This window comes from Bos taurus, chromosome 13 (genome assembly GCF_002263795.3).
Source record: "Bos taurus isolate L1 Dominette 01449 registration number 42190680 breed Hereford chromosome 13, ARS-UCD2.0, whole genome shotgun sequence".
Lineage (NCBI taxonomy): Eukaryota > Metazoa > Chordata > Mammalia > Artiodactyla > Bovidae > Bos > Bos taurus.
This window is the reverse complement of record NC_037340.1, coordinates 24,245,201-24,269,853: the sequence shown is the minus strand read 5'-3', so window position 1 is coordinate 24,269,853 and position 24,653 is coordinate 24,245,201. Positions and strand designations below refer to the sequence as shown.

The following is a 24,653-nucleotide window of genomic DNA, read 5'->3' as shown; positions in this document are numbered from 1 at the left end:
TTCAGTTAGTGAAAAACTTTTATGTATATTTTGAATAATCTGAGCATGTGAATGTACATTTCTATTTGTAAATTTTATGAAATCTAAATGCAGATCAAGTATCTGCCAGAAAATTTTAGCCTTCAAATTGAGATGTGCTCTAAGTGAAAAATACACACTGGATTTCAAAGACTTAGGTGCTGTAAGGAATGTGAAATATTTTGCTAATGATTTTTAATATTGATTATTATATATTTAAGCTATTTTGCATAGCTATTGTTATAAATAAAATATATTATTAAAGTTAATATCACCTATTTTTACCTTTTTAAGAAAGCTGTTTAAAATTCAGTTATATATATGACACATATTTTTATTTGACAATTTTGTTCTAGACAAATATAGCAAATCTGTAGTTTGTTTGATCATATTTTTTTTCCTGTCTCTCTTCTTTTTTTTCTTTACATACACTAGGCCTCCACACAGATGTTGAATGTAGACATGATTTGTTTTTTTTAATTATAAATTTATTTATTTTAATTGGGTAATTACTTTACAATATTGTATTGGTTTTGCCATACATCAACATGAACCCGCCACGGGTATACACGTGTTCCCCATCTTGAACCCCCCTCCCACCTCCCTCCTCGTACCATCTCTCTGGGTCATCCCAGTGCACCAGCCCCAAGCATCCTGTATCATGCATTGAACCTGGACTGGCAATTCATTTCATATATGATATTATATGATTTGGTTTTGAGCAGGAAAAATCTAGACCCTTGGGTCTCTGTTCCATTTATGACAACTGTAGTTACTTGGACCAGTTTCTCATTCTCCTTCTTCCTGAGTCTCACAGACTTACTGTGTGGATAGAATGAGATAATGTACATCAAAAGGCTTTGTCAATTGGAAAGCAGACCAGCAGTTGCTGACCAAAATGAGAGCTAATATTTACTGGTTTGTTTCCAATATCCTTCATCAAATCAATTGATTCAGCAATGTTCATTAGATGCCTTTTAGTGCCAGGCACTGCTGAGATGCAGAAATTTTATACACACATACACATACACACAAACACACACACACGGGCTTGTTGTGAAAGAGATCAAGTCTAGAGAGAGACGATAACCATAGGGAGTGTGATGGTGCTGTAATAGACATATGTACATGGTAAACAATGAAAACTGAGAAGCTTTATTTTCTTGGGCTCCAAAATCACTGCAGATGGTGACTGCAGCCATGAAATTAAAAGAAGCTTGCTCCTTGAAAGAAAAGCTATGACCAACCTAGACAGCATATTAAAAAGCAGAGACATTATTTTGCCGACAAAGGTCCATCTAGTCAAAGCTGTGGTTTTTCCAGTAGTCATGTATGAATGTGAAAGAAAGAAAGAAAGTGAGGTCTCTCAGTTATGTCCGACTCTTTGTGACCCCATGGACTGTAGCCTACCACGCTCCATCCATGGGATTTTCCAGGCAAGAGTATTGGAGCGGGTTGCCATTTCCTTCTCCAGAGGATCTTCCCAACCCAGGGATCGAACCCGGGTTTCCCACATTGTAGGCAGATGCTTTACCATCTGAGCCACCAGGGAAGAGTCTCGTATGAATGTGAGAGTTGGACAATAAAGATAGGTGAGCATCAAAGAATTGATGCTTTTGAACTGTGGTGTTGGAGAAGACTCTTGAGAGTCCCTTGGACTGCAAGGAGATCCAACCAGTCAACCCTAAAGGAAATCAGTCCTGAATATTCATTGGAAGGACTGATGCTGAAGCTAAAACTCCAATACTTTGGCCACATGATGCGAAGAACTGACTCAATGGAAAAGACCCTGGTGCTGGGAAAGATTGAAGGCGGGAGGAGAAGGGGACGAGAGGATGAGATGGTTGGATGGCATCACTGACTCGATGGACATGAGTTTGAGCGTGCTCCGGGAGTTGGTGATGGACAGGGAAGCCTGGCATGCTGCAGTCCATGAGGTCCCTAAGAGTTGGACATGCCTGAGTGACTGAACTGAAAATTGACCTGGAAGGTTCTAGAAATACTTCACAAATTTTTCCAGACCTATCTCCTACTCCTTCTCTTGAACTGATTCCAGGTGTTTAGGGTTTCCCTGGTGGTTCACACGGTAAAGAATCTGCCCGCAATGCAGGAGACCTGGGTTTGATCCCTGAGTCAGGAAGATTCCCTGGAGAAGAGAATGGCTACTCACTCCAGTAATCTTGCCTGGAGAATCCCATGGACAGAGGAGCCTGATAGGCTACAGTCCTTGGGGTTGCAAAGAGTTGGACACGACTGAAGTAACTTAGCATGCATACATGCAGGAGGGTGGAAGGCTGCATACAGATTATGAATGCGTAAAGTGTAAGTTACCCCCGCGGAACTCTGGTGTGACTGGAGCAGGAGGTGGGATCTAGTGAGACCACGTGGTGAGATTTGTGTGAGTACAGGAAGAGGGGGGTGTCTGGGGTGTGAGGAAGGAGTAAACAGAAACCAGAAGAGTGTAAAGGAGCAGCTCAGAAGGCTTTGGATAAGCTAGATGTTCGCCTGTACAGCTCTCTCTCTGCTTACAGGCGTGTCTGACTCTTTGTGACTCCATGGACTGTAGCCCACCAAGCTCCTATGTCCATGGGGTTTTCCAGGCAATAATACTAGAGTGGATTGCCATTTCCTCCTCCAGGAAATCTTCCCAACCCAAGGATCAAACTGGCATCTCCTGTGCCTCCTGCTTGGCAGGCAGATTCTTTTACCACTGAGCTACCCGGGAAGCCTTTCATCCCTGGATACAATTAAAAATGAGTTGAAAATGGGACTGAAACACTGTTAAGATTCAGCAGCTTTTATGTTTAAATTTTAGTAGTCGAATGACAGCTGAATCTGTTTCAGCTGTGGCTACAAGATGAATTTCCTTCTGAGAGGGGACAGACCAACAGTCAGAGATTATATCCCAGGTGTGGCAGTGTCAGGATACAGGGCAGTGTTGGTTGCTATAGGGATAGTTGGGGGCACAGCCAGCCTGGATCATAAGAGATCAGGGAAGTTCAGAGGAAGGGCACCAAACTGGCCCTCAGAAGAAAGGTTAGAGTTTTCCAGGAAAGGATGAAAGGGAGAGTAGTGGGAAGAGCCAGAACATGCGTATGGGATGGGTACGTGACTGATTACGGCGGGAGGATGTGTGGGAACAGGGGTGGCTAGAAGCAGGGCACGTGGCTGAGGATTGTTATGCATTTAGGGGGGAGTGTGAGTTGCCTCCTGAGTGAAAGGGGCATCTTGGACACTCGGGCAGGATGGGATTCGTGTTTCAGAGAAAGGACGAATGGAAGAAAGGAAAACCCAGGGCCAGAGAGACACCAATTAAAAGATTTCTTGTATAAACCGGGATAACTTAATAGAAAGTCCTGAAACAGGAAGAAAACAGTGACACGGGGATGAAGAAGGGGGTAGATGAATTCAAGAGATGATTAGGCAATAAAAGCCATGGTCTTTGATAAGATTGAAAGTGGGAGAGATAAAGGAAGAGAAGTGGACGGCTGACACTCAGACGAAAATGAGTACAGTGGTAGAGCAGCAGAGAGTGGATTTCACAGAAACCAAGCAAGAGGCTTGAGAGTCCCTTGGGCTGCAAGGAGATCCAACCAGTCAATCCTAAAGGAAATCAACTCTGAATATTCATTGCAAGGACTGATGCTGAAGTTGAAGCGCCAATACTTTGGCCACCTGATGTGAAGAGCCAACTCATTGGAAAAGACTCTGATGATGGGAAAGATTGAGGGCAGGAGGAGAAGAGGGTGGCAGAGGATGAGACGGTTGGAGTTGGTGGACATGAGTTTGAGCAAACTAAGTAAACTCTGGGAGATAGTGAAGGACAGGGAAGCCTGGCCTGCTGCAGTCCATGGGGGTTGCAAAGAGCTGGACACAACTTAGCGACTGAACAACAACAACAAAGCAAAAGGCTCAAGAAGAGAGGATCCATTCCAGCACTTCCCAGAGGCCAGGTGTGCAAAAGACTAGAAACGAAGGATTGGACAATTAGCTTTGGCAATTAAAACCCTGGTAATTCAGTTCCGTTCAGTCACTCAGTTGTGTCCAACTCTTTACAACCCCATGAACTGCAGCACGCCAGGCCTCCCTGTCCATCACCAACTCCCAGAGTTTGCTCAAACTCATGTCCATTGAGTCAGTGATGCCATCCAACCATCTCGTTCTCTGTCGTCCCCTTCTCCTGCCTTAAATCTTTCCCAGCATCAGGGTCCTTTCCAGTTACCCTGGTAATTAATGAGGTCATTTTACTGAAACATGGTAGTAACTGAGGAATGGAGTGAATGCAGACGTGGAGACAGTGTGCATGGGCACCTTTCTAGAAGTTTGATTGTGGATGGCCAAAGAGAGGTCAGAGAGTGGTTGGAGGGGGATGTGGGGTTAAGGAAGGAATTTTTTTAAAGATGAAGCTAGAGCATTTTTAAATGACATCAGTGGGAAGAAGAATGAGTGGGTAAAAATACAATAGAGAGAAGAGATCACTGATAAGAGACCCAAGGAGGCAGGAAGGCTTGGGGCCAGTGGCTTTGGTGTTTGCCAGTTATTGACGCCTGTTGGAAACTTAATGACACTTCTTTTCAGACCAAGGTATAATGACTCAACAAAAAATCTTTTCCTTTCCTTCCATTTCTCATTCCTTTACTTTCTCTAAACCTGCTGTTCAGCCTTTCACATCTTCAACACTACCACCACCTCCCCTTCTGAGGCTCTCATGTACCCAGACCCAACTTTCCCCAACCCTGCCATTGGAGACAAACAGATCCTTGCCTTTAGGTGACATTGCACGATGGTTATGGGATTTTTAACTCAGATTTTTAACTCACTGCTCCCTCCTCCTACTCTTCCTTTTACTTGGATCTAATTAGCACCCTTTGACAAAAACACATTTTATTAATTTATTCAAGTACAGTTGGATTGCAATGTTATGTTAGTTTCTGCTCTACAGCAAAGTGATTCATCTATACATATATATATTCTTTTTCATATTCTTTTCCATTGTGGTTTATTGCAGGATATGGAATATAGTTTCCCGTGCTATTCAGTAGGACCTAGTTATCTATCCATTTTATATATAGTCATTCATATCTGTAACCAGCACCCTTTCTAACCACCCAGTGCCTCTCTTCCCATCATTGCTACTTTCCCTAGTTCCATTCATCTATGCTATTCTCTAATTCACAGAGAAACAGTAGACATGTGGACTTTTTCACCTTTGCACTCTCTTGCTCACCTTGTCACTTAGCCTAACCTCTATTCCTTCTCATCCGAAGAGGGGACCTTCCTCTTTGCCCTGACCCATCCTTCCACTTACTTGCCTGACTCCATCTTCTCCTTCCTTCTCTTCTGAGACCTTTCTTCATCGATCAAACTCTCTCTCTTTCTCCCTCTCTCATGCCTCTAAGCATCCCTCACTAGCCTGTATACACAGCCAAGCCATCATTCTGGGTGGTGTTCCTTGACTCTGGTCACCCCTGAAGCCATTACCATTCACTCTTCAAATGTCAACTAAAGTAAACTTGTCTATGTATCTACTGGCCTCTTCTTCACACTGCTGCTGTTGATAAGTTCACAGTGAGATTCATCTTGCCCTCAATCCTTGAGGTCAAGAACTACATCTTATCCTTTATTACTTTTATATGAGCCCTCAAAAATGTCTGCTGGAAAAAAATAATCCTTACATGTTCATCAAAGTCAGTGTCAAAACTTGATCTTCTTACTCCTCAAATCTGGACTCAGCTGTGCTTCCCACTTAAATGAATGACATTGACATCTGTCCCAGAGGACCCACTGACAGATCAAGGGTCCTTCTCTGCTTTCTTCTTCTTCATTTTTTTTTTTGGCTGCTCTGTGTGACTTGTGGGAGGGATCCTACTTTCCTGACCAGGGTTTGAACCTGAGGGCCAAGTCTTAACCACTGGACTGCCAGGTAATTTCCATCCACTCTGTGCTTTGTACCTTAAAACTGTTGGTCACTAGGTCTAGAGACTTTCTTCCCAAAATTTACCTCTTGTCCCTTTTCTCTACAATAGCGTTGTCACAGAGTTGGTTGCGACCCCATTGTTTGCTCATCTGTATAGACTCCTACTTCATTTTCCTATCTCCACTCTCTTCTCCTTCAAGTCTAGCTTCCACACTGCCTCCATGGTTATCTAACACCCTGTCTCACCTACATGCTACAACCTTCAGTGCTTGCTTTCCTGTTGTCTTCAACATAACATCAGACTGTCTCAAAGTGTTCTACATGATTTTGATGTGCTGGGAGCCACTAGGCCCTTTCACATTTGCTGTCTCAAATTCTTCCCAGAAGAGCTCTTCTAAGTAGGTGTTATTATCTTAATTTTTAGATGAGAAAACAGACTTGAAGCATAGAATTACATAAAAGCAAGAAAAAAGACCTGAAGCATAGAATTACTTTACCCACACAGCGTAAGCAGCAGAGCTCTCTTTTGAACCAACTCTCATTCTGTACGTTACGCCAGTCTGCCCTCCCTTCCTAATCAAGGTTAGGCCCCTCGTAATATCACCCTGAATTTCTGTCTCCCTTCATTTCCTGATATTCTTGTCTGTATGCACCCTGGGTCCACAAACACCAAACCTTCCCTGGTTCCTACATTACTTCAGGCTTCGCTGTGGTTACTTTGCTGTCTTTATTACCATTTTCTTGGCCTTTTTCTTTCTCCAACTTGTTGAACTTCTACAGATCCTTCAAGACCTTTGTCAAATAGCCCTTCTGTGCCATTAACACCAGGGAGAACTTATCTGTTTATAATTACAGGATTTCCAAGTTATGTGGATGTTTAGGCTTTTTGACTCTGAAGAGTTTATGTATTAACTTTTTTCTTACATATTACAGTCATTTTTTCACATTGTTCTCCTAGCATACTGTAGGTACTTTAGGGAAGGGAATTGTTCTACTTCACTTCTGTACCTCCACAGCCTAACAAAATGTCTGGCATCTCAAAGGTGTTCCATACATGTTTATTAGATTAGTGAATATATGAAGTAATTGAATTGAATGGATGTCAGAATGAAGGGTTGAATTTTGTCAGTGTTATATAGCGCACACACACTGTCATATAAAATACTGAGGCAAGTCAAGTTGGTCCAAAGGCCCTACAGTATATACTTTGATGGTTGTTTTCAATTGATATGAATATGGCTTGATATGTATATAAATACAACACCAAAACCTAAAATAAGAGAAATGGTTCATATAAAGGGTAAAGCAGAATTGTTCTTTTTGATAGACAGACTTACTTTATTATATATTGATGTCACATTTTGCGGGGGGAGTAGGGTGAGAAAGGTTGTAAATAAATGAACTGGCATTCTCTGTCTGTGTTTTGCCTGCTTATATAGTTAAGAAATAATTATATAATAGTATGTTATTATTACATGGTAATCTGTGGCCATTTAATTTTTGCTTTGATCATATTGGGATCCATTTTTCTCACGTTTGGAATCAAGATCTTTCACTAAATTTGAAAGGGGAATCTCAGATGTTTTGTTATCTTTAATCAGAATGTAATATTCTTCTCTTTCAGCTAATTGATGGCAGAGACAGATTAATAAGTGAGCTTGAGCTTGAAAAATCATTAGTTCAAGATATGGTAAGGGGATTTACATTATTTCTTAATAAATTTGAATCCAGGAATTTGATCATGAAAGTTTTATAAACTTTATTTTTAACTGTTTGCTGTGAACATTTTATTTCACTTTTATCAACAGTCTAAATGCATGCATAGTTATAAACATTTTTAATGATTGTTTTGTAGAAAACAATTGCAATAGTGTTATAATAAATATGCTTACTATGTAGAAGAGTCTTATACAGGAAACAGTATTACAATTTAAAGCAGTGTACAGAATTTTTGTATTTTATTTTAGGGATTAAAAAAACAAATATGAGAGCCCAATATTTTGAAGGATTTGCTATTTTTAGTTACAAATTGCCATAAGTGACAACAAAAAACAGCCCAGCCAGATATTTTGGCATTCTGTGTTTGTCTCATAAGAAAACACTGCCTTTTTATGTTCTTTTAAGAGAACTTTCCAGACGGCTGGTCTTTTATTTTATCAGTTGACTGCCCACCCCCACCCCCAGGCTCCCCCACCTCACCACCCCCCCCAGCTTATGGTGTCTTACTCTGGCTTTCAGACTGATCACCACTACTCTGCCTTTGTTACAGTAAACTGACTGTGTTTATTATAATCAGAAATAAAACACAGCTTGACTTGCGTTCTAAATGTGCTTGAAAAGAATATGATACTGTTTAGAAGAGAAAAGGTTGTTCATAGGAAATCAGCGCCACTTCAGATATTGAAACGTTCCCTTTTCTACAGCTTGTCACACTTTGTGCCAAGTCATGACTGTTCCCCTAACTCTGTTTTGTTGCTCTCAGCACCATGTGTTTGGGGTGCCTTGTCATAGAAATTAATGCAAAACAATGCTCTGGGATTACAATAAAGCCTTCTATGAAACCAACTTGGGAATGCAGGCAAGGAAAAAAATAATTATGGCTAGTAATCTACAGAAACCATGTGTTAACAAGTGTGTTGGTTTGGACTCTTTGCTGTTTTTCTAAAATTTTTATTTTGTTTTGGGGTATAGCCGATTAACAAATAATGCTGTGATAGTTTCAGGAGAACAGCAAAGGGACTCAGCCTTACATATACCTGTACCCTTTCTCCCCCGAAACCTCCTTCCATCCAGGCTGCCATATAACATTGAGCAGAGTTCCATGTGCTCTACAGTAGGTCCTTGTTGCTTATCCATTTAAAATATAGAAGTGTGAACTCTTTGCTTTTAAATACCTGGTATATAAAAATCATCTTCATGAATTGAATATACTTGGTCAATTTCTGTCTCACCCTCTTCTTCTTCTGTCATTCGCCCCACCCCAAGTTCCGGAGTTGCTTCTGAAAACAACCAACTAAATGTGTACATTGTCATTAAAATGGAAAATGAGAAGCAAATGTTAAACTGTCAGTCTGTTAGCAGAAGTAGAAACGAAACTGAACTACTTCATCAGTGAGTTCATGCCTATGCTAGGAACAGACCCAACAGTTTGTGAATTATTTTGCCTCTTTATTTGAACTGTAAGTGGTTAACCAGTGCTATTATGTTGCCCACGGGGGAACCAACTGTTTTATTTTGTTGTTTACAAGTTTAGAAGTTGAGCACCATGCTTGTTGCCAAGCAGCAAGATCTTGCACTGCAAACCTCAGGACAGCACACGAACCTCCAGCATGTTCAGAACTGGTCTCTGCAGGGTCATTTTTTTCAGTAGAGTGAGTGCACTTCTCATGATTGGGTTTCCATGGCGTACCTTTGGGCCCAGCAAGGTCACTATTTGACGCTCCCTCCCCCGCACCAAGGGATTCTGTTATTCACTTGGAGGGAGACTGGCTTTGTGGCTATCTGAACTTTGTTGCTACCATGCTTCCCCCACCCCCCTCCCCCAGAAATGGAGATTTGCAACGGGGGCCAGATGGAGGAGTGGGAGAAGGTAGAGTTGACCAGAGTCACTATGCAAAAATTAAAAGACTTTCACCCTCCCTGGTCTGTTACTGTTTTCAATACAGTGTATGTTCTGACCTTTTAAGAGCCTAGTTTAAAAGTCAAGGAGCTTGTAGTAAAAAGGCAGGATCGGTAAGTATAGGTAAGCAATAAAGTATGGATGATGTACCCTTGGATTAGCTTTAGAAGAAGAATATGAAATAGTTTTGAATCTTTCTATGATTCCTGTGCTCTGTGGTTTTTATTTATCCTTGTTTTGTTCCAATAGAGATATAATTGCCATTTAACATAATATTGGTTTCAGGAATACAGCATAATGATTTGATATATGCATATATTGTAAAATCATCAGCACCAGAAGTCTATTTAGTTAATATCCATCATCACATAAACTTATACCATTTTTTTTCTTGTGATGAGAACTTAATTTATTCTCTTAACAACTTTCAAATATACAACATAGTATTGTTAACTAGAATCACCATGCTGTACATTACATCCCCAGGACTTATTTATCTTATAACTGGAAGTTTGCACCTTTTGAGCTCCTTCACTCATTTTCCCCTCCACCTCAGGCAACCACCAATCTGTTCTCTCTATGAGTTTGGCTTTTTTTGTTGTTATTATCTATGTTTTTTAAGGTTCCACATATAAGTGAGATCATGCAGTATTTGTCTTTCTCTCTCTGATTTATTTCACTCAGAAAAATCCCCTCCAGGTCCAGCCATAGTGTCTCAAATGGCAAGATTGCTTTCTTTTTATGGCAGCATAATATTCTGTTATGTAAATATACCGTATCTTCTTTATCAGTTCATCCATTGACAGACTCTTAGGTTGCTTCTGTGTCTTGGCTATTGTAAATAACAGTGAACGTGGACTGCATATATCTTTTTAAGATAGTGTTTTGATTCCTCTGGATAAATATACAGAAGTGGAAATGCTGGATCATATGGTAGTTCTATTTTTAATTTTTTTGAGAAACACCTCTGTATTGTTTCACATAGCAGCTGCAGTAATTTACATTCCACCAACAAGTGCACAAGAGTTCCCTTTTCTCCACATCCTTGCCAACACTTGTTATCTCTTGTCATTTTGGTGACAACCATTCTAATAAGAGGGAGATGATCTCTCATTGTGGTTTCAATTCATATTTTCTTGATGATTGATGCTGAGCACCTTTTCATGTATCTGTTGACTATTTGAATATCTTCTTTGGAAAAATATCTACCCAGATCTTCTGCGCATTTTTTAATTAGATTATTTGGGTTTTTGCTATTGAGTTGTATGAGATCATTTTATATGGTGAATATTAACTTCTTGTCACATATATGATTTGATATATTTTCTCCCATTCTGTAGTTTGCCTTTTCATTTTGTTGGTTGTTTCTTTTGCTGCGCAGAAGTTTTTTAGTTCAATGTAGTCCCAAATTGCTTATTTTTTCACTTGTGCTTTAGAAGTCATATTTTAAAAAACACCATTGCCAAGAGCTATGGCAAGAAGCTTTTCCCCTATATTTTCTTCTAGTTTTATGTTTTCCTGTCTTACATTTAAGTCTTCATCCATTCTGGGTTAATTTTGTGAGTGGTATAAGATAGAAGTCTAGTTCTATCCTTTTATATGTGACTATTCAATTTTCCCAGCACCATTTATTGAAGAGATTGCCTTTTCTCCATGGAATTTCTTGGCTGCCTCATCAAGTATTAGTTGACCATATTCTTGATTCTGTTCCATTCTGTCTCTGTTTTTAATCCTACTACCATACTGTTTTGACTCTATAGCTTTATAATATAGTTTGAAATCAGGAGGTATAATTCCTCTAGATTTGCTCTTCTTTCTTAGGATTGCTTTGATTTGGGGGGTACTTTGTGGCTCCATATAAATTTTATGATTGTTTTTTATACTTATGTGAAAAGTGCCGTTGAAATCTTAATAGAGATTATATTGAATATGTAGATGGCTTTGAGTAGTATGGACATTTTAACAACATTAATTCTTATAGTCCATGAACATGAAGTTTTTTTCCCTTTACTTGTATGCTCTTTGATTTCTTTCATCAATGTCTTGTAAGCTTTCACTCCCTTGGTTACATTTATTCCTAAATATTGTACTGCCTTTGGTGATATTATAAATGAGATGCCTTTCTTTTTACTCTCACAGATAATTCGTTGTTCATGAATAGAAATGCTACTGATTTTTATATGTAGATTTTGTATATTGAATTTTCATTTATCCTGAAGCTAACAAAAAAAGGTCCCTATCAGAAAACTACCATAATTGAACTCTTACCCTTAACTAGTTTTCCATCTGTTTCATCTCAGTGCACCTTATTTCTAGGAAACCATCCAGACTTCAGATAGAAAGGAATTATGATGTCAGGGCACAGCACTGACTTATCTCTGCAGTGGCCTTGATCTCATACTCGGTTCCTTGTTGCCCAAGTTCCCTCTGAGACATGCTTCAAATCTGTCTGTTATATGTAACATGCCAGTGTTTGGCCATTAAGCTGGAAAAGTCATGTTTTGGTAACCCAATCATTTACTCATAAAATACATGTTTGATTTTCTGTGCCTAGGAGCCATCACAGATTTCCAATGGAAATAGATGAGTCCTTGACCCAAGGGGAGGATCTTTAGTGGTTATCTTATGTCCCACCATGGTATGTTGATTGTGGGGTCAGATAACTTGTCTCTTTAATTGCTGGGTCTTCTGATCAAGATAAAGTTACTCAAGGAGCTTCATCTGCACTTGAACCTAATTTATTTAATGAGATCTTGACCTCAAGCAGATGCTCTCAGAGGATGAGATTTTTTGAGGCCTTGAATGAGGATGAATGTATTTTGCATATGGTAAAAATGGAAAATGTTGGAGCCAGAGGGCAAATATATATATATAAAGCATTTGAGAAAGTCCAATATACATTTATGATAAAAGCTCTCAGCAAACTGGGAATAGAAGGAAACCTTCTAAAGCTGATCATGAATACCTATGAAACATAACTGTTAGTATATTTCATGAAAGGCAATGTTTTAAGTCTAAGGTGAGAAATGAGACAAGACTCTGTTCTTATAACTTCCATTAGACATTGTTATTTAGGTCCTAGCTAGTACAATATTCAAGAAAAAGAAATAAATGGCATACAGATTGGAAAGGAAAAAGTACAACTGTTTTTATTCCCAGATAACCACAATAATTTATATAGGAAGTCCTAAGGAATCTACAAAAACCTACTAAAATTATAAAGTGAATTTAGCAAGAATGCAAAGATCAAAATAATGTGTTTCTATATACTAGCAAAGAACAATCAAAAACTGAAACTTTAAAAAACTCGATTTACAATAACATAAAAATATGAAATAGTTATGGATAAATTTTATTAATTATGTACAAAACCATATGAAATACTGAAGTTAAAGACTTAAATAGATGGAGAAACATACCATGTTCATGATTCAGAAGATCCATGTTGTTTAACTTATCTCTGAATTGGTTTGTATATACAAGCCTAATCAAAATCCCAGTAGGCCTTTTTTTTTTTTAAATCAACAATCTCCCGAAAAATGTATATGGAAATTCACAGACCTTGGTTAGCTAAAATGATTTTGAAAAAGAGCACAGCTAGAGAAAGAACTCCCATAACCTGATTTTAAGACTTACTGTAAAGACACACTAGTCAAGATAACATACTACTAGTATATAGCTAAACATATAGATTGATGGAATAGAATAGAAAGCCAAGAAATAGACTCTTTGGGTCCTATATGATGAACTGATATCTAACAAAAGTACCAAGACAATTCAAGCAGGAAAGGATAATCTTTTCAACAAGTGATGCCGGTATAATTGGATACTTCTAGGCAAAAAATGAACCTTAATGCTTGCCTCACATCTCATATAAAAATCTACTTGAGATGATTCATGAGCATAAATGTAATAGTTAAAGCCACAAATTAATAGAACAAGGCCAAGTAGGGATCTTCCTCCTCCTCCTCCTAAGTCCTCCTAAGTCGCTTCAGTCGTGTCCGACTCTGTGCGACCCCATAGACGGCAGCCCACCAGGCTCCCCCGTCCCTGGGATTCTCCAGGCAAGAACACTGGAGTGGGTTGCCATTTCCTTCTCCAATGCATGAAAGTGGAAAGTGAAAGTGAAGTTGCTCAGTCGTGTCTGATTCTTAGCGACCCCATGGACTGCAGCCTACCAGGCTCCTCCGTCCATGGGATTTTCCAGGCAAGAGTACTGGAGTGGGGTGCCATTGCCTTCTCTTAGTGATATCAAATTTGGCAGAGATTTCTTTAAATACTGTAAGCTGCATTTTATCAAAATTAAAAACTTTTGTTCTTCCAAATATTGAAAGAAAACAGAAAAGGTGAGCTACAGAGTTGGATTATCTTAGCAATAGTTTTCGCCAAACTGATCTCTATATGCAATAAAATTCCAGCCAAAATTACTATAAGGCTTTTCATGGAATTGACAGGCCTATTTTAAAATTAGTATGGAAGGGACTTCCCCGACCTGCCAATGCAGGGGACATAGGTTCAGTCTCTGGTCCAGGAAGGTCCCACATGCCATGTAGCAACTAGGCCCATGCACCACAACTCGAGAGCCCAGGAGCTGCAACTGCTGAAGCCTGCGCACCTAGAGCCGGAACTCTGCAACAAGAGAAGCCACCACAAGAGAAACCCACGCACTGCAGCTAGCTCCTACTTGCCGCAACTAGAGAAAGCCCTCAAGCAGCAATGAAGACCTAGCATAGCCAAAAATAAATAATAAATACAATTTTAAACAATGAAATTAATATGGAAGAACAAGGGTCAAGAATAGCTAAGAAATAAGGTGAAATAATGACATGATGGAGTAGGGAGAGACTTCTGTGAGTTATTAATATAAATTTAAGGTAATTAAGACGTCATGGTCCTGGGACATGGACAGAGCTTTGGGAGGAAATTGAGAACCCAGTAGCAGAACCAGACGTGCATAAATAGTATCTGTCAGTACCGCAGATCAATGCAAATAGGGTTGAATTTTCACTAAAGATGCTTGACAATTGATTAAACAGTTGCCTAAAATAAAATTGGCTCCCTACCTCATACCATGCATATCCATTTTGTATGAATTAAGGATTCAAATATAAAGGGAAATTTTCTTTTAATTTTAGAGGAAAATTGTGTAATCTCAAAGTAGAAATTATTGCCTAAACAAGACACAAAATAAACAAGGTGTAAATGGAAAATTAAAAGTTTCAGGGACTTCCCTGGTGGTCCAGTGGCTAGGACTCCACACTTCCAATGCAGGGACCCGAGTTCAACCCCTAATCAGGGAACTAGACCCTACATGCCACAACTAAAGATCTCATGTGCCCCTATTAAGACCTGGTGCAGCCAAATAAATTGATTAATTTAAAAAAAAATCGACCCCATGAGAATTAAGGGCCCCTTTTCATCAGAAGACGTCTCAAAGAAAATTTAAAGATCTAGCCACAAATTTGCAAAAATATTCACACCATTTATGTATTCACAAAGCTGTTTTCAAGAATATGTGAATAACTCCTTCAAATCAATAAGGAAAAGACCACCCAATAGAAATCTGGGCTGAAGTTTTTAACAGGCCCTTCACCAAAGAAGAAACCCAGTGACCAATGAACATTGACTGAAAATGTACTTGGTTTCATGAATAATATAACAGTACCAAATGTTGTTAAGTATGTAAAGAATTCTCATAAACTGCTGGGGAATATGTATGTTGTTGCAGAAACTTTGGAAAACAAATTTGGGTTATCTGCTGAAGCTGATCATTCTCTTAACATATGCCCCAAAGTTCTGTTCCTAGGCATATAACATCACCAAGGAGATCCTAGCACACGTGCCTAGGGGAACAGGTTCAAGAATATTTAAAGCCATATTATATAGAAAAGAAGAAACCTGAGATTTCCCAAATGTTCATTGACAGGGAATGGATAAATACATTATGCTGTACTCGTACTCTTGAATAGTATACAGCAGCAAATATGAATAAACTGCTTCCAGTATCAACATGGGTTAATCTCAGAAACTATGAAGTGAACACATTAAGGGAGAACACATAAATTATGATTTTTTGAAAAAGTTTAAAAGTAAGCAAAACTAAATGTGTATATTGTTTAAGGATACCAATAGGATGAAGTGATGTCTATAAACCTGACAAAACATTAGTCAAGAAAATAAAAGGGAATTCTAAGCACAAAATTCAGAATAGTGGTTTCCTGGTTTGGAGTTGGTTATAGGATCGTGACAGTTACACAGGGAGCTTTAACACTATGGCTGTTGTTCTCTTTCTCAAGTCGGATGGTCATATTAATTTTACTTCTAACTTATATTTGCACTGCATACATTTTTGGTATATATAATTTTTTTTTAATTGAAGCATTTTAGAAACTCATTTTCTGCTAGAACCTAAATGCTTGAAGGCAGGGTTTGTGTGTATGCTAAGTTGCTTCATTTGTGTCTGACTCTTTGAGAATCCCCTGGACTGTAGCCAGCAAGCCTCCTCTGTATTATTTGTTCTAAGAACCTAATACAGTGTGGCTGAATAGCAACACAGTGCAGTGCCTGGCACACAGTAATGTTAATAAAAACACATAAGCAAACAATTACATGTTTTCCTATAAGCTCTATTACAAAGTACTTTTTCTTCTGGGAGCGAATTTATTTTCTCTCCTAATTTATTTATATTCAATATGGTGACTTATATTCCCATAATAGTTTGGGCAGCAAAATGGTTTAAAATGCTACTCTTTCATTGCTTAAGGAAGGTTTACCGCAAATTCTCTTTTTTCATCTTTGCCAATGATAACAAATGACACGGGTCTTTAATTTCACAGGTTAATAAGCAGAAAGAGGACCTTGAAATGAGAAGAAAGTATGACGCCATAGTTGCCAAGGTTGGCATTTAAGTTTATTTCTTTCCTTTTATTCTGTTCATCTCATATTTGGGCATCTGAGTTGAAGAACCTATACACACCATCCAGAGGCTTTTCACTTTCTTGCATCTGAGTTTGAAGGAGAAAATGCTTAAAAGTGAGGCAAGGCATGTGAGTAGGAGACGAGGCCCTGGGGGGTTAGAGCAGTAAGGGCAGAGTGAGAGTGGGAGGCATCGCTGGTGTCCTGACCCCCAGGCTTGGTGCCCTGGCCCTTCCGATGCCTGTCCCATGGCTTCCACCTGCCAGTCCTGCCCCCACTGCCTTCTTAGGAATATGAAACACTCCTCAAGCTACCGCCTCATCCCACCCCACAAAGATCCCACCTCCCCAGGAACTTTCAGAAATCAATGGTCTGTTGGTATGTTTGTCTCAGTACTTGAGCATCAGTGGGAGGGATGGAAAAACAGGCCCCACCCGCAGACTAAATCAGTCAGGGTTTTGGCTTGGGGGATAAGGGATGGTGGCACTGGGAGCAAAAATAGATCTAGGCCCCTTGGGACTGAAGACTTCCACCCTGTGGTTCTAGCTCAAGAGAGGAGGGCAAGGGAGCAAAAGAGAGGGAGGTGAATCTGAAACAGGAATAATGAGAATGACATTATGGTTAATAACAGAATGGTTCTTCTTCTGTGCCAGAGCCCCAGAAGCACCAAGGGGAAAGAGATCCCTTCATCCCAGTGGCCCTCACAGACTAAGAGTGCAGGTGTAAGTACTCTGAGGCCACGTTCTTCCTCCCTCAGTTCATCGCCTTCTAAGATCAAGAGGGTCAAGAGTTCAAAGAAGACTTTAAAGGAGGAGCCACCCACGGTGAGACTGGTTCACAACCCGTGACACCCTCACCTGCAGAGGGCGCTGTTAGCACCGCTGCAACCTCAGCGTTGCTCCTCTGATCCAGCAGCAAGGCCAGTGTCTCAAACAGTCGATTCTCCTTGTCCCCTCTGTGGGCGTCTGGACAGGAGGCTCTGGCTGCTCTTTCCACACCAGCGTGTCCTCACCAGGCCCCCTACCTTACCCAGGAGGACGCCACCTCTGTGCTTAGCTTGGTGGTTTATTTGGCTTAGTCACCAAGCCTTCGTGGATCTCTGTTAAATTAGTAAGAGAAGCCACCTTACAAGCACTTTCAAGGTGTAAAATCTCGAACTCATGACTGCCCAGTATCTTATCAGAGGCTTGCAGGATCTTAGTTTCCCAACCAGGGATTGAACCCACATCCTCAGCAGCAAAAGTGCAGAATCCTAACCACTGGACTGCCAGGGTACTCCCCTAGTTATGGGAATAGTTGCATTTCTCTGAGCAACTGATCTATCCTGTGGGCACTGTGAGTCGTGCACCTGGGCATAACTCCTTTTTCACACCATTTGGAAGCTTAGATGCTGATTGGTGCCACGTACTTGCAAGGTACAGCATTTCCTGGAGATAGTCTGTCCACTAGCACATTTTGGTTTCCCAGACTCTTGTTGCTGTGTGTCCCCACATTCTTCCTCCTCCTCTCACAGAGGGCAGAGTCTACTGCTCCAACACTCAGGGCAGGAGGACAGAGTAGAATCTTGCTCACTGTGTCATTCTGGCTCCAGCGGGGCAGGAAAAGGCATCAACCTGTCTCCATCGCTCAGCAGCAGGAGGCTCACCCCTTGAACCCAGCGGAGGGGAACGAGGGCAGTGGAGCAGAGGTGGAGGGAGGCAGGTGTGACGCTTAGTGGGGAGTCGCTCCACCTGGAAGGAAAGCCCGAGAGCTGAGAAAAAACCCTCTCCTCTACAAGCACTTCCACTCTGCAGAGAGTTAGGAAGTATCAACAACCGGAAACCAATGTAATTTCCCAATGAGGAGAATGACACTTAGAGAATATGGTGCATGCCTGACCAGCGACTAGGTTCCAGAAGTAAGATTTTTTGGAATCCAGGTCTGGGAAGTATTTTTGGGCAGTGGGGGTTGAGGGAGGCAGGACAGGGGGAAGCCCACACACACAAGAAAAACAAACAAACAAAAAACAGAAAGGCCAAAAGCAAGTGCTGGGCTTGAGTTTGCAGTGCTGCCTGCTAACCTGGGTGGGGGCCCAGCCTTACTGGGTGAGGGGCTCTAGTTCAAGCCTAAGACTTAGGGAGCCTGTTCCAGAAACCTCTGAGCTGCCGTGAAATCAGGATGCATGCCAGGGCTCTGTGGTCTGAGGCTCTGAGATGATGGTGGGAGAATCGCAGAGCAGGGTCAGAAACCCAGACAGAGCAGCCTGGTTCCTGCAGCAAGCCCAGGGCTCTAACTCAATCCTAGCACTGCAGACTAGACACTCCAGTGTCCCCAGGTTACAGATCAAAACTGAACTTCCAAAGTCCCAGCTACAAGGGGCAAAAATACTGCCCATTCTCCCCCAAAGAAAATGTATCATGAAGGGCAGACAAAAAAAGAAAAAGTATACCACAATGAGGAGAAAGGATATCTGAGAAAGTGTCATGAGGATTTTCTCTTAAGTGTCCCAGGCTTTCCTTCTGACCGTAATGATTGTTATCTAGATGTTTCTGAAGCTTAACAGTACATTTTGTCAGCTGCAGAGACTCAGAAGTTAATGTGTAACAGTAAGTAAAAATTGGACTGGGGGAGGGGAGAGATGACGTAAGCTGGACTTAGCATTTTCCTAGGAATTGACTTGATTTTTAATGTGAAATATATTTTTCTAGCACACTGTTATTACTTTCATATACACTTTTGTTAATGATAATCCTATTATAGTGAGTGTTCCCTTCCATCACCTCCCCATGCAATATATTCTTCATTGTAGATGAATTCTCCACATATGTACTCTGGCTATCATTTTCCTGTTTCTCAGAACTCTTGAATATTTTGTCAACACCGAGGTAGTTGGACTTCTTAAAAATTGTCTCTAAAGGGTTTTATCATCTTGAGCATGTGTAGATGACCGAACGGAGGGCTTGCTGCAGGAACATTTTACATCAGTCATTTACCTTATCTAATTAATCATACTTATTTTTTGAAATCTGTGTCATTCTGTGGGAACAGCACACGTGCTTCACTCAGTGGCGCACACGGTGATAAACGGAGTATTTAGCCAGTCTGAAAAGTGTGATAGGAACATTGCTGTCTGATTTCCGTTTATGAAAGATTTCACAACGTGAAATTTGTGTTTGGACAGTGTTTTTGTGTAAAGTTTATTTTTTGATAGCTGTAAAACATTTCAAATACTGAGGTTTCACAGAACAAGGTTAAAACTGGGTTCCTCGCTTCCCCCCCTCAGCCCTGCTCCAGGGTAATTAGTGAGTTAAGGCTGCGCCCAGTAAATGCTTCTCTGGAAGACTTCTGAGCTTCCACGGGGTCACCTGTCTGTGCTGATGGAACATATGGCGTGTGCTTGGATCTGCAGAAAGCATCAGGACCTTTCCGTGTGGGAAGTGGGACAGGGGACCGTCAGTCGTGTTCCCATCCGTAAACTTCACTAGATACAAAACAATTTGGACAGCATAAAAAAAACTTTCATAAAAACTCTGGAACACTATTCTTTAAACAATTCAAGAACTGCACAGTGAAGTACTTTGCAATAGTTTTATAAGTATGACCATAGTCATCTTGCAAGCTAGTAATTTTTAAAAATTATTATGATTATGGGATATGGAATTATTATGGGTATAGAGTATTCTAGGTAAGGTGGATGAAAGGAAGATCTTTCCCTATTTTTCTCCTATACATTCCTTTTTCTGGATTGAATTGAATGTGAAGTGGAAAATAAACTCCATCAGAGAAGAAAATCATACAATCTGTTCATTGTTTCATTATTTTGTTATTTTTTTCCTCTGGGCTTGGCTTGATAAAGCAGGCAGTTCATAGTTCTGCAGAGCTATGTGAAAAAGCTGGCATTTTTGCTCCTTGTTGATTTGTACCCCCACCCTTCCGCAAGGTGGTGGAGTAATGCAGAGCTGGGACCATCCTGAACACGCATACAGTCTTCAGAGGCTGTCAGAGGGAATTTACTGTATTTTGATAGATTACATGCTAAGTCACTTTAGTCGTGTCTGACTCTTTGCAAACTATAGACTGTAGCCCACAAGACTCCTCTGTCCATGGGATTCTCCAGGCAAGAATGCAGTGGGTTGCCATGCCCTCCTCCAGAGAATCTTCCCAACCCAGGGATTGAACCGGTGTCTCTTATGTCTCCTGCCTTGTCAGGCAGGTTCTTTACCACTGGAGCCACCTGGGAAGCCCATTGATTATGTTTCCTAATCATACTGAATCTTTGTTTCCTAATAGAAATAACTCCTTTTTTTTTTTTCTGGCCATGCCAAGAGGCTTGCAGGATCTCAATTCCCCCACCAGGGACCGAACCTGGGGGTCATGGCAGTGAAAGTGCCGAGTCCTGACCACTGGAGCACCAGGGAAGTCCCAAATAGAAATAACTTTCAAATGCAGAGATAACTGAAATCATACACTACAATTGTTTTTATTTTAAAATCACATTTGTCATTTGCCACTAAAGTGAATGCATCTTTAGATTCCGCTGTCAGAGACCAAAATGGAAAAATTGGAGAAATATCATATTTAAAGTTCAGCCGAAAGGTGGCTTTGACTTTTGTGTTATATTATTCTAAGTAGCTTGATGATAATTAAGTACTTATAGTATATTTGGAACTGAAAATATTTTGGTGAAAATAATCTCCAACGTCTCTTGCACAAATGAAAAAAATTTTTGTTAAAAAATCACTTGAAATGTTTTATGCTTTGCTTCTTGTTTATTTTCATTGGGGAACAATGATAACATTTTACTTGTAAAATTTATGATATCTTAGTGTAATTTAACTTAAAGCCCTAAGATATTGCTATGGAAACCAGGGGAAAAAGAGATTTGTATCAATTTTTATTCTTCTGTAGACACTCTGAACCATGGGGCAGACACTAGGTCCTGACATGTATTAATAATATTAACTATTAATAATATTAATTAATAATATCACCTGGTAGTAACAGGAAATGTCACTCAGGAGCTCCCAGGGCAGTCTTCTGACTCCTCACTGCATCTTGTTGCTTTATTCCACTTTCCTGGGTTTTAGCTGTGGGTTTCTCCTCAGTTCTCCCTGGAGGTCGGGGCCAGTCTCGAACACCAGGTCATTTGGTCAGAGTCCTGACACTGCCCAGACTTGGGTCTCACCCCCTGAACATTTGATGTGCTGTTTCTATTCAGAAGCTCTTCCTCTTCTCTTCCTATGCTTGTGTCATTCTCCCTTCCATGCCCCTCCGCCCCCACTGCGCTGCCCACCACACACTGGCACATTCCTAGTGTTCAAAAATAGTAGCTTGCTTAGAAGATAACTAGAAAGAAATGATAATATGAAAGTCAAGATGAATGAAATTTTAGAGACAGAAGATCATCTTTCTTCCTGAGTTAGAAACATCGTTTTGATGATAATAATTTGATGGTTTAAAGGAGAGATTCAAGGAGGTATTAAATCCAGAATGAAGGGCCCAAGTTTAGGAGGATGGATGTTTGTGGAAATTGGGAGAAATTAAAGAATGTAATGACTCTTTGAGAACAAAAGGAGAAAGGGGGTATGATAAGGAATATGGTTGATCTTATGACAGCTCATAAATATAATTGTGTTTCTGTTCTTATTAATAGAAACCTTGGCTACTGATTCCAGATTTAGATTATATTTATTGAATGTTGGTTTTTAACCTGTTGTAAATCCTTAAATATGGGAAACATTTAAGAATCATGATTTCTGTTATGAATAAAACTTATTTCTTAATTTTATGGATTTTAGTTTTATATATATATAAGGGGCTTCCCTGTGGCTCAGAGGTTAAAGCATCTGCCTCCAATGTGGGAGACCCGGTTTGATTCCTGGGTCAGGAAGATCCCCTGGAGATATATATGTATATAAATTATATATATATATATATATATATACACATGCACACACATACAAAGAACCCTGGTGACTCAGATGGTAAAGAATCTCCCTGAAGTAAATTCAAGAGAATATGAGAAATATTTTTAATGAGTTCTTTCTAGTCACAATGTTTGGTTTTCCTTGTAATAATTTAATGTACATTTTCCTACTTACTAAGTTATCTACTTTCTATTATCACTCACTTTCACCTCTATCTATTGTTTAGCAGTCCGGTGTTTGTACCTGTCAATGAAGTAACCACATAAAGACCAGCACATGTATTCCAGTGAAAGTGGAATGCCAGCAGCTGGCAAAACAAAATGACAGTTTAATGTGGACAGAGTCAGGATTCAATATAACGTGCTATAGCAGAGCTGAAAGTTCAGCTCGAACTGGAGAGCAAACACTCTAGTCTACACACGGTACTTTTTTTTTTTTTTTAATGAAAAGAGAAGCTATCTTTGTGATGCTAAGAGTATTGTCTTTGGGAGAGATTGAATAATTATTTGCTTTACATAAGATATGCTTTAGCAGGGTTTTATCTCTAGTTATTACAGAGTTGATCATTATATGAGAGTCAGGAAAAGGGAGCCTTGAAAATTGGAACTAATTTTTACTGTACACGAATTTAAACACAGAATCAAATTTTAAAATAAACTTTCAACTACTGATATGACTTCAGATAGAGTGAAATAAATATAAATGTCCTTCTCAGTGGAAACTTATTTTGCTTTGCCAGTTTGTTTTCCTTTCTGTGGGTTCTTTTTATTTCACTTAATTAATTAATTTATTCAGTTATTTTTACTATTGGCCACACTGGGTCTTTGCTACCGTGCGTGGGCTTTCGCTAGTTGCTGGAAGTGGGGGCTACCTGATAGTTTTGAGCTTCTCATTGCGGTGGCTTCTCTTGGTGAGCGCAGGTTCTAAAGCTCATGGGTTCAGTAGTTGTGGCACAAGGGCTAATTGCCCTGCGGCATGTGGAATCTTCCTGGACCAGAGATTCAACCTGTGTCTCCTGCAGTGGGCGGCAGATCCGTTTGCATACAGCCCCTCCAAAGCTTGGGGCTCTTATTCCTATGGTTTCTTCAGTCCCCTGTTAACCGATGGCACTGTATGCAGTGTGTACTCCTTATGCCGTGGTCAGAGAGGCTTTTCAAGTGGATTGTGCTCTTTGAGAACAGGTAGGTGGAGGGAGACCCCAAAGTGCATGCCTCCCATAACTTGAGTGATTCCCACATATTGGAAGCCAAGGAAGGCTGATGAGAATGAAGACTCTCACTGTTTTGTTAAATTAGTGTTGCTGTGCCTCCGGTTTTGTTTTTGGTTCCTTCCTGCCACATGGGCCTTGGGGAGACTGAGTCACTATGCTGGTGATGGTAGGTGGTAGTTTTCTCCAGGAAGGTGTGGAGACAACCAAGGGAACAATAATTTCGGTAGTTCTAGGACCACGAGAAAGCTCTGCGGGATGTGGGGACTGATGGAATAGGAGTTAGAGTTTAGTGACTAAGATAACAGCAGAGGGTTAGGGTCAAATTCAGGATTAAGTCCTGCTGAGAATTCACCTGTCAGCCAGGGGATAATCAGAAATTATCAGCAGAGGGTTCATTGATCATGATATAGACGTTCATATATTGAAATCATAATAAAGGCAACCACAGTAAGAGCTAAACATTTGCAAATAAAAAATAGAGCGTGTGAGGAAAGAGAGAGCCAGCAGGTGATTCGAATGCTCTAAATTATTTTTTTTAATTAAAATTTTTTCCATGGTTTTATTTTTATTTACTTTTTAAAATTAAAGTATAATTGATTAAAAGTAAATTTGTAAAGTAAAACTGTAAAATAAAATAATATTTGTGAAGTAAAATTGATAAAATTAAAGTATAACACTACAGTATTGTGTTAGTTTCAGGTGAATGGCAAAATGATTCAGCTGTATTTTTTCAGATTATTCTTCCATTGCAGGTTATTTCAAGATAGTGAATATAGTTCCCTGTGCTATATAGTAAACAAATGCTCTAAATCTTAATCTTTATTTGTGGAGAGCCCAAAGCAATAAAGGCCACTACTTATTTATAACAATGAGAAAAACTGAAAACAAAACCTTTGGCTTCTGGGAAGTGAGAGTTTATGTTCATATATACTATCTGCTGTTCATATTTTTTAAATGTGCATGCTTTCTCCACGTTAAATATCTAAAGTAACAGGGATGATGAAATTAATGTTAGTATGTAGAATAAATGGCAATATGTGTGACATACTGGCATATAGTAGGCACTCA

The 24,653-nt window shown here is 39.9% G+C and overlaps 1 protein-coding gene across 1 annotated transcript in view; it reads left to right on the top strand.

Moving 5' to 3' along the window:
* The window catches only part of C13H10orf67 (chromosome 13 C10orf67 homolog), a 101,441-nt gene that overhangs the window by 47,439 nt on the left and 29,349 nt on the right, over positions 1–24,653 (top strand). The window contains exons 8-10 of the mRNA XM_059892868.1: positions 7,560–7,625; positions 16,391–16,450; positions 17,123–17,293. Of these exons, the coding sequence (XP_059748851.1) occupies positions 7,560–7,625; positions 16,391–16,450; positions 17,123–17,293 (297 nt within the window). The remainder of the gene's footprint in view (positions 1–7,559; positions 7,626–16,390; positions 16,451–17,122; positions 17,294–24,653) is intronic.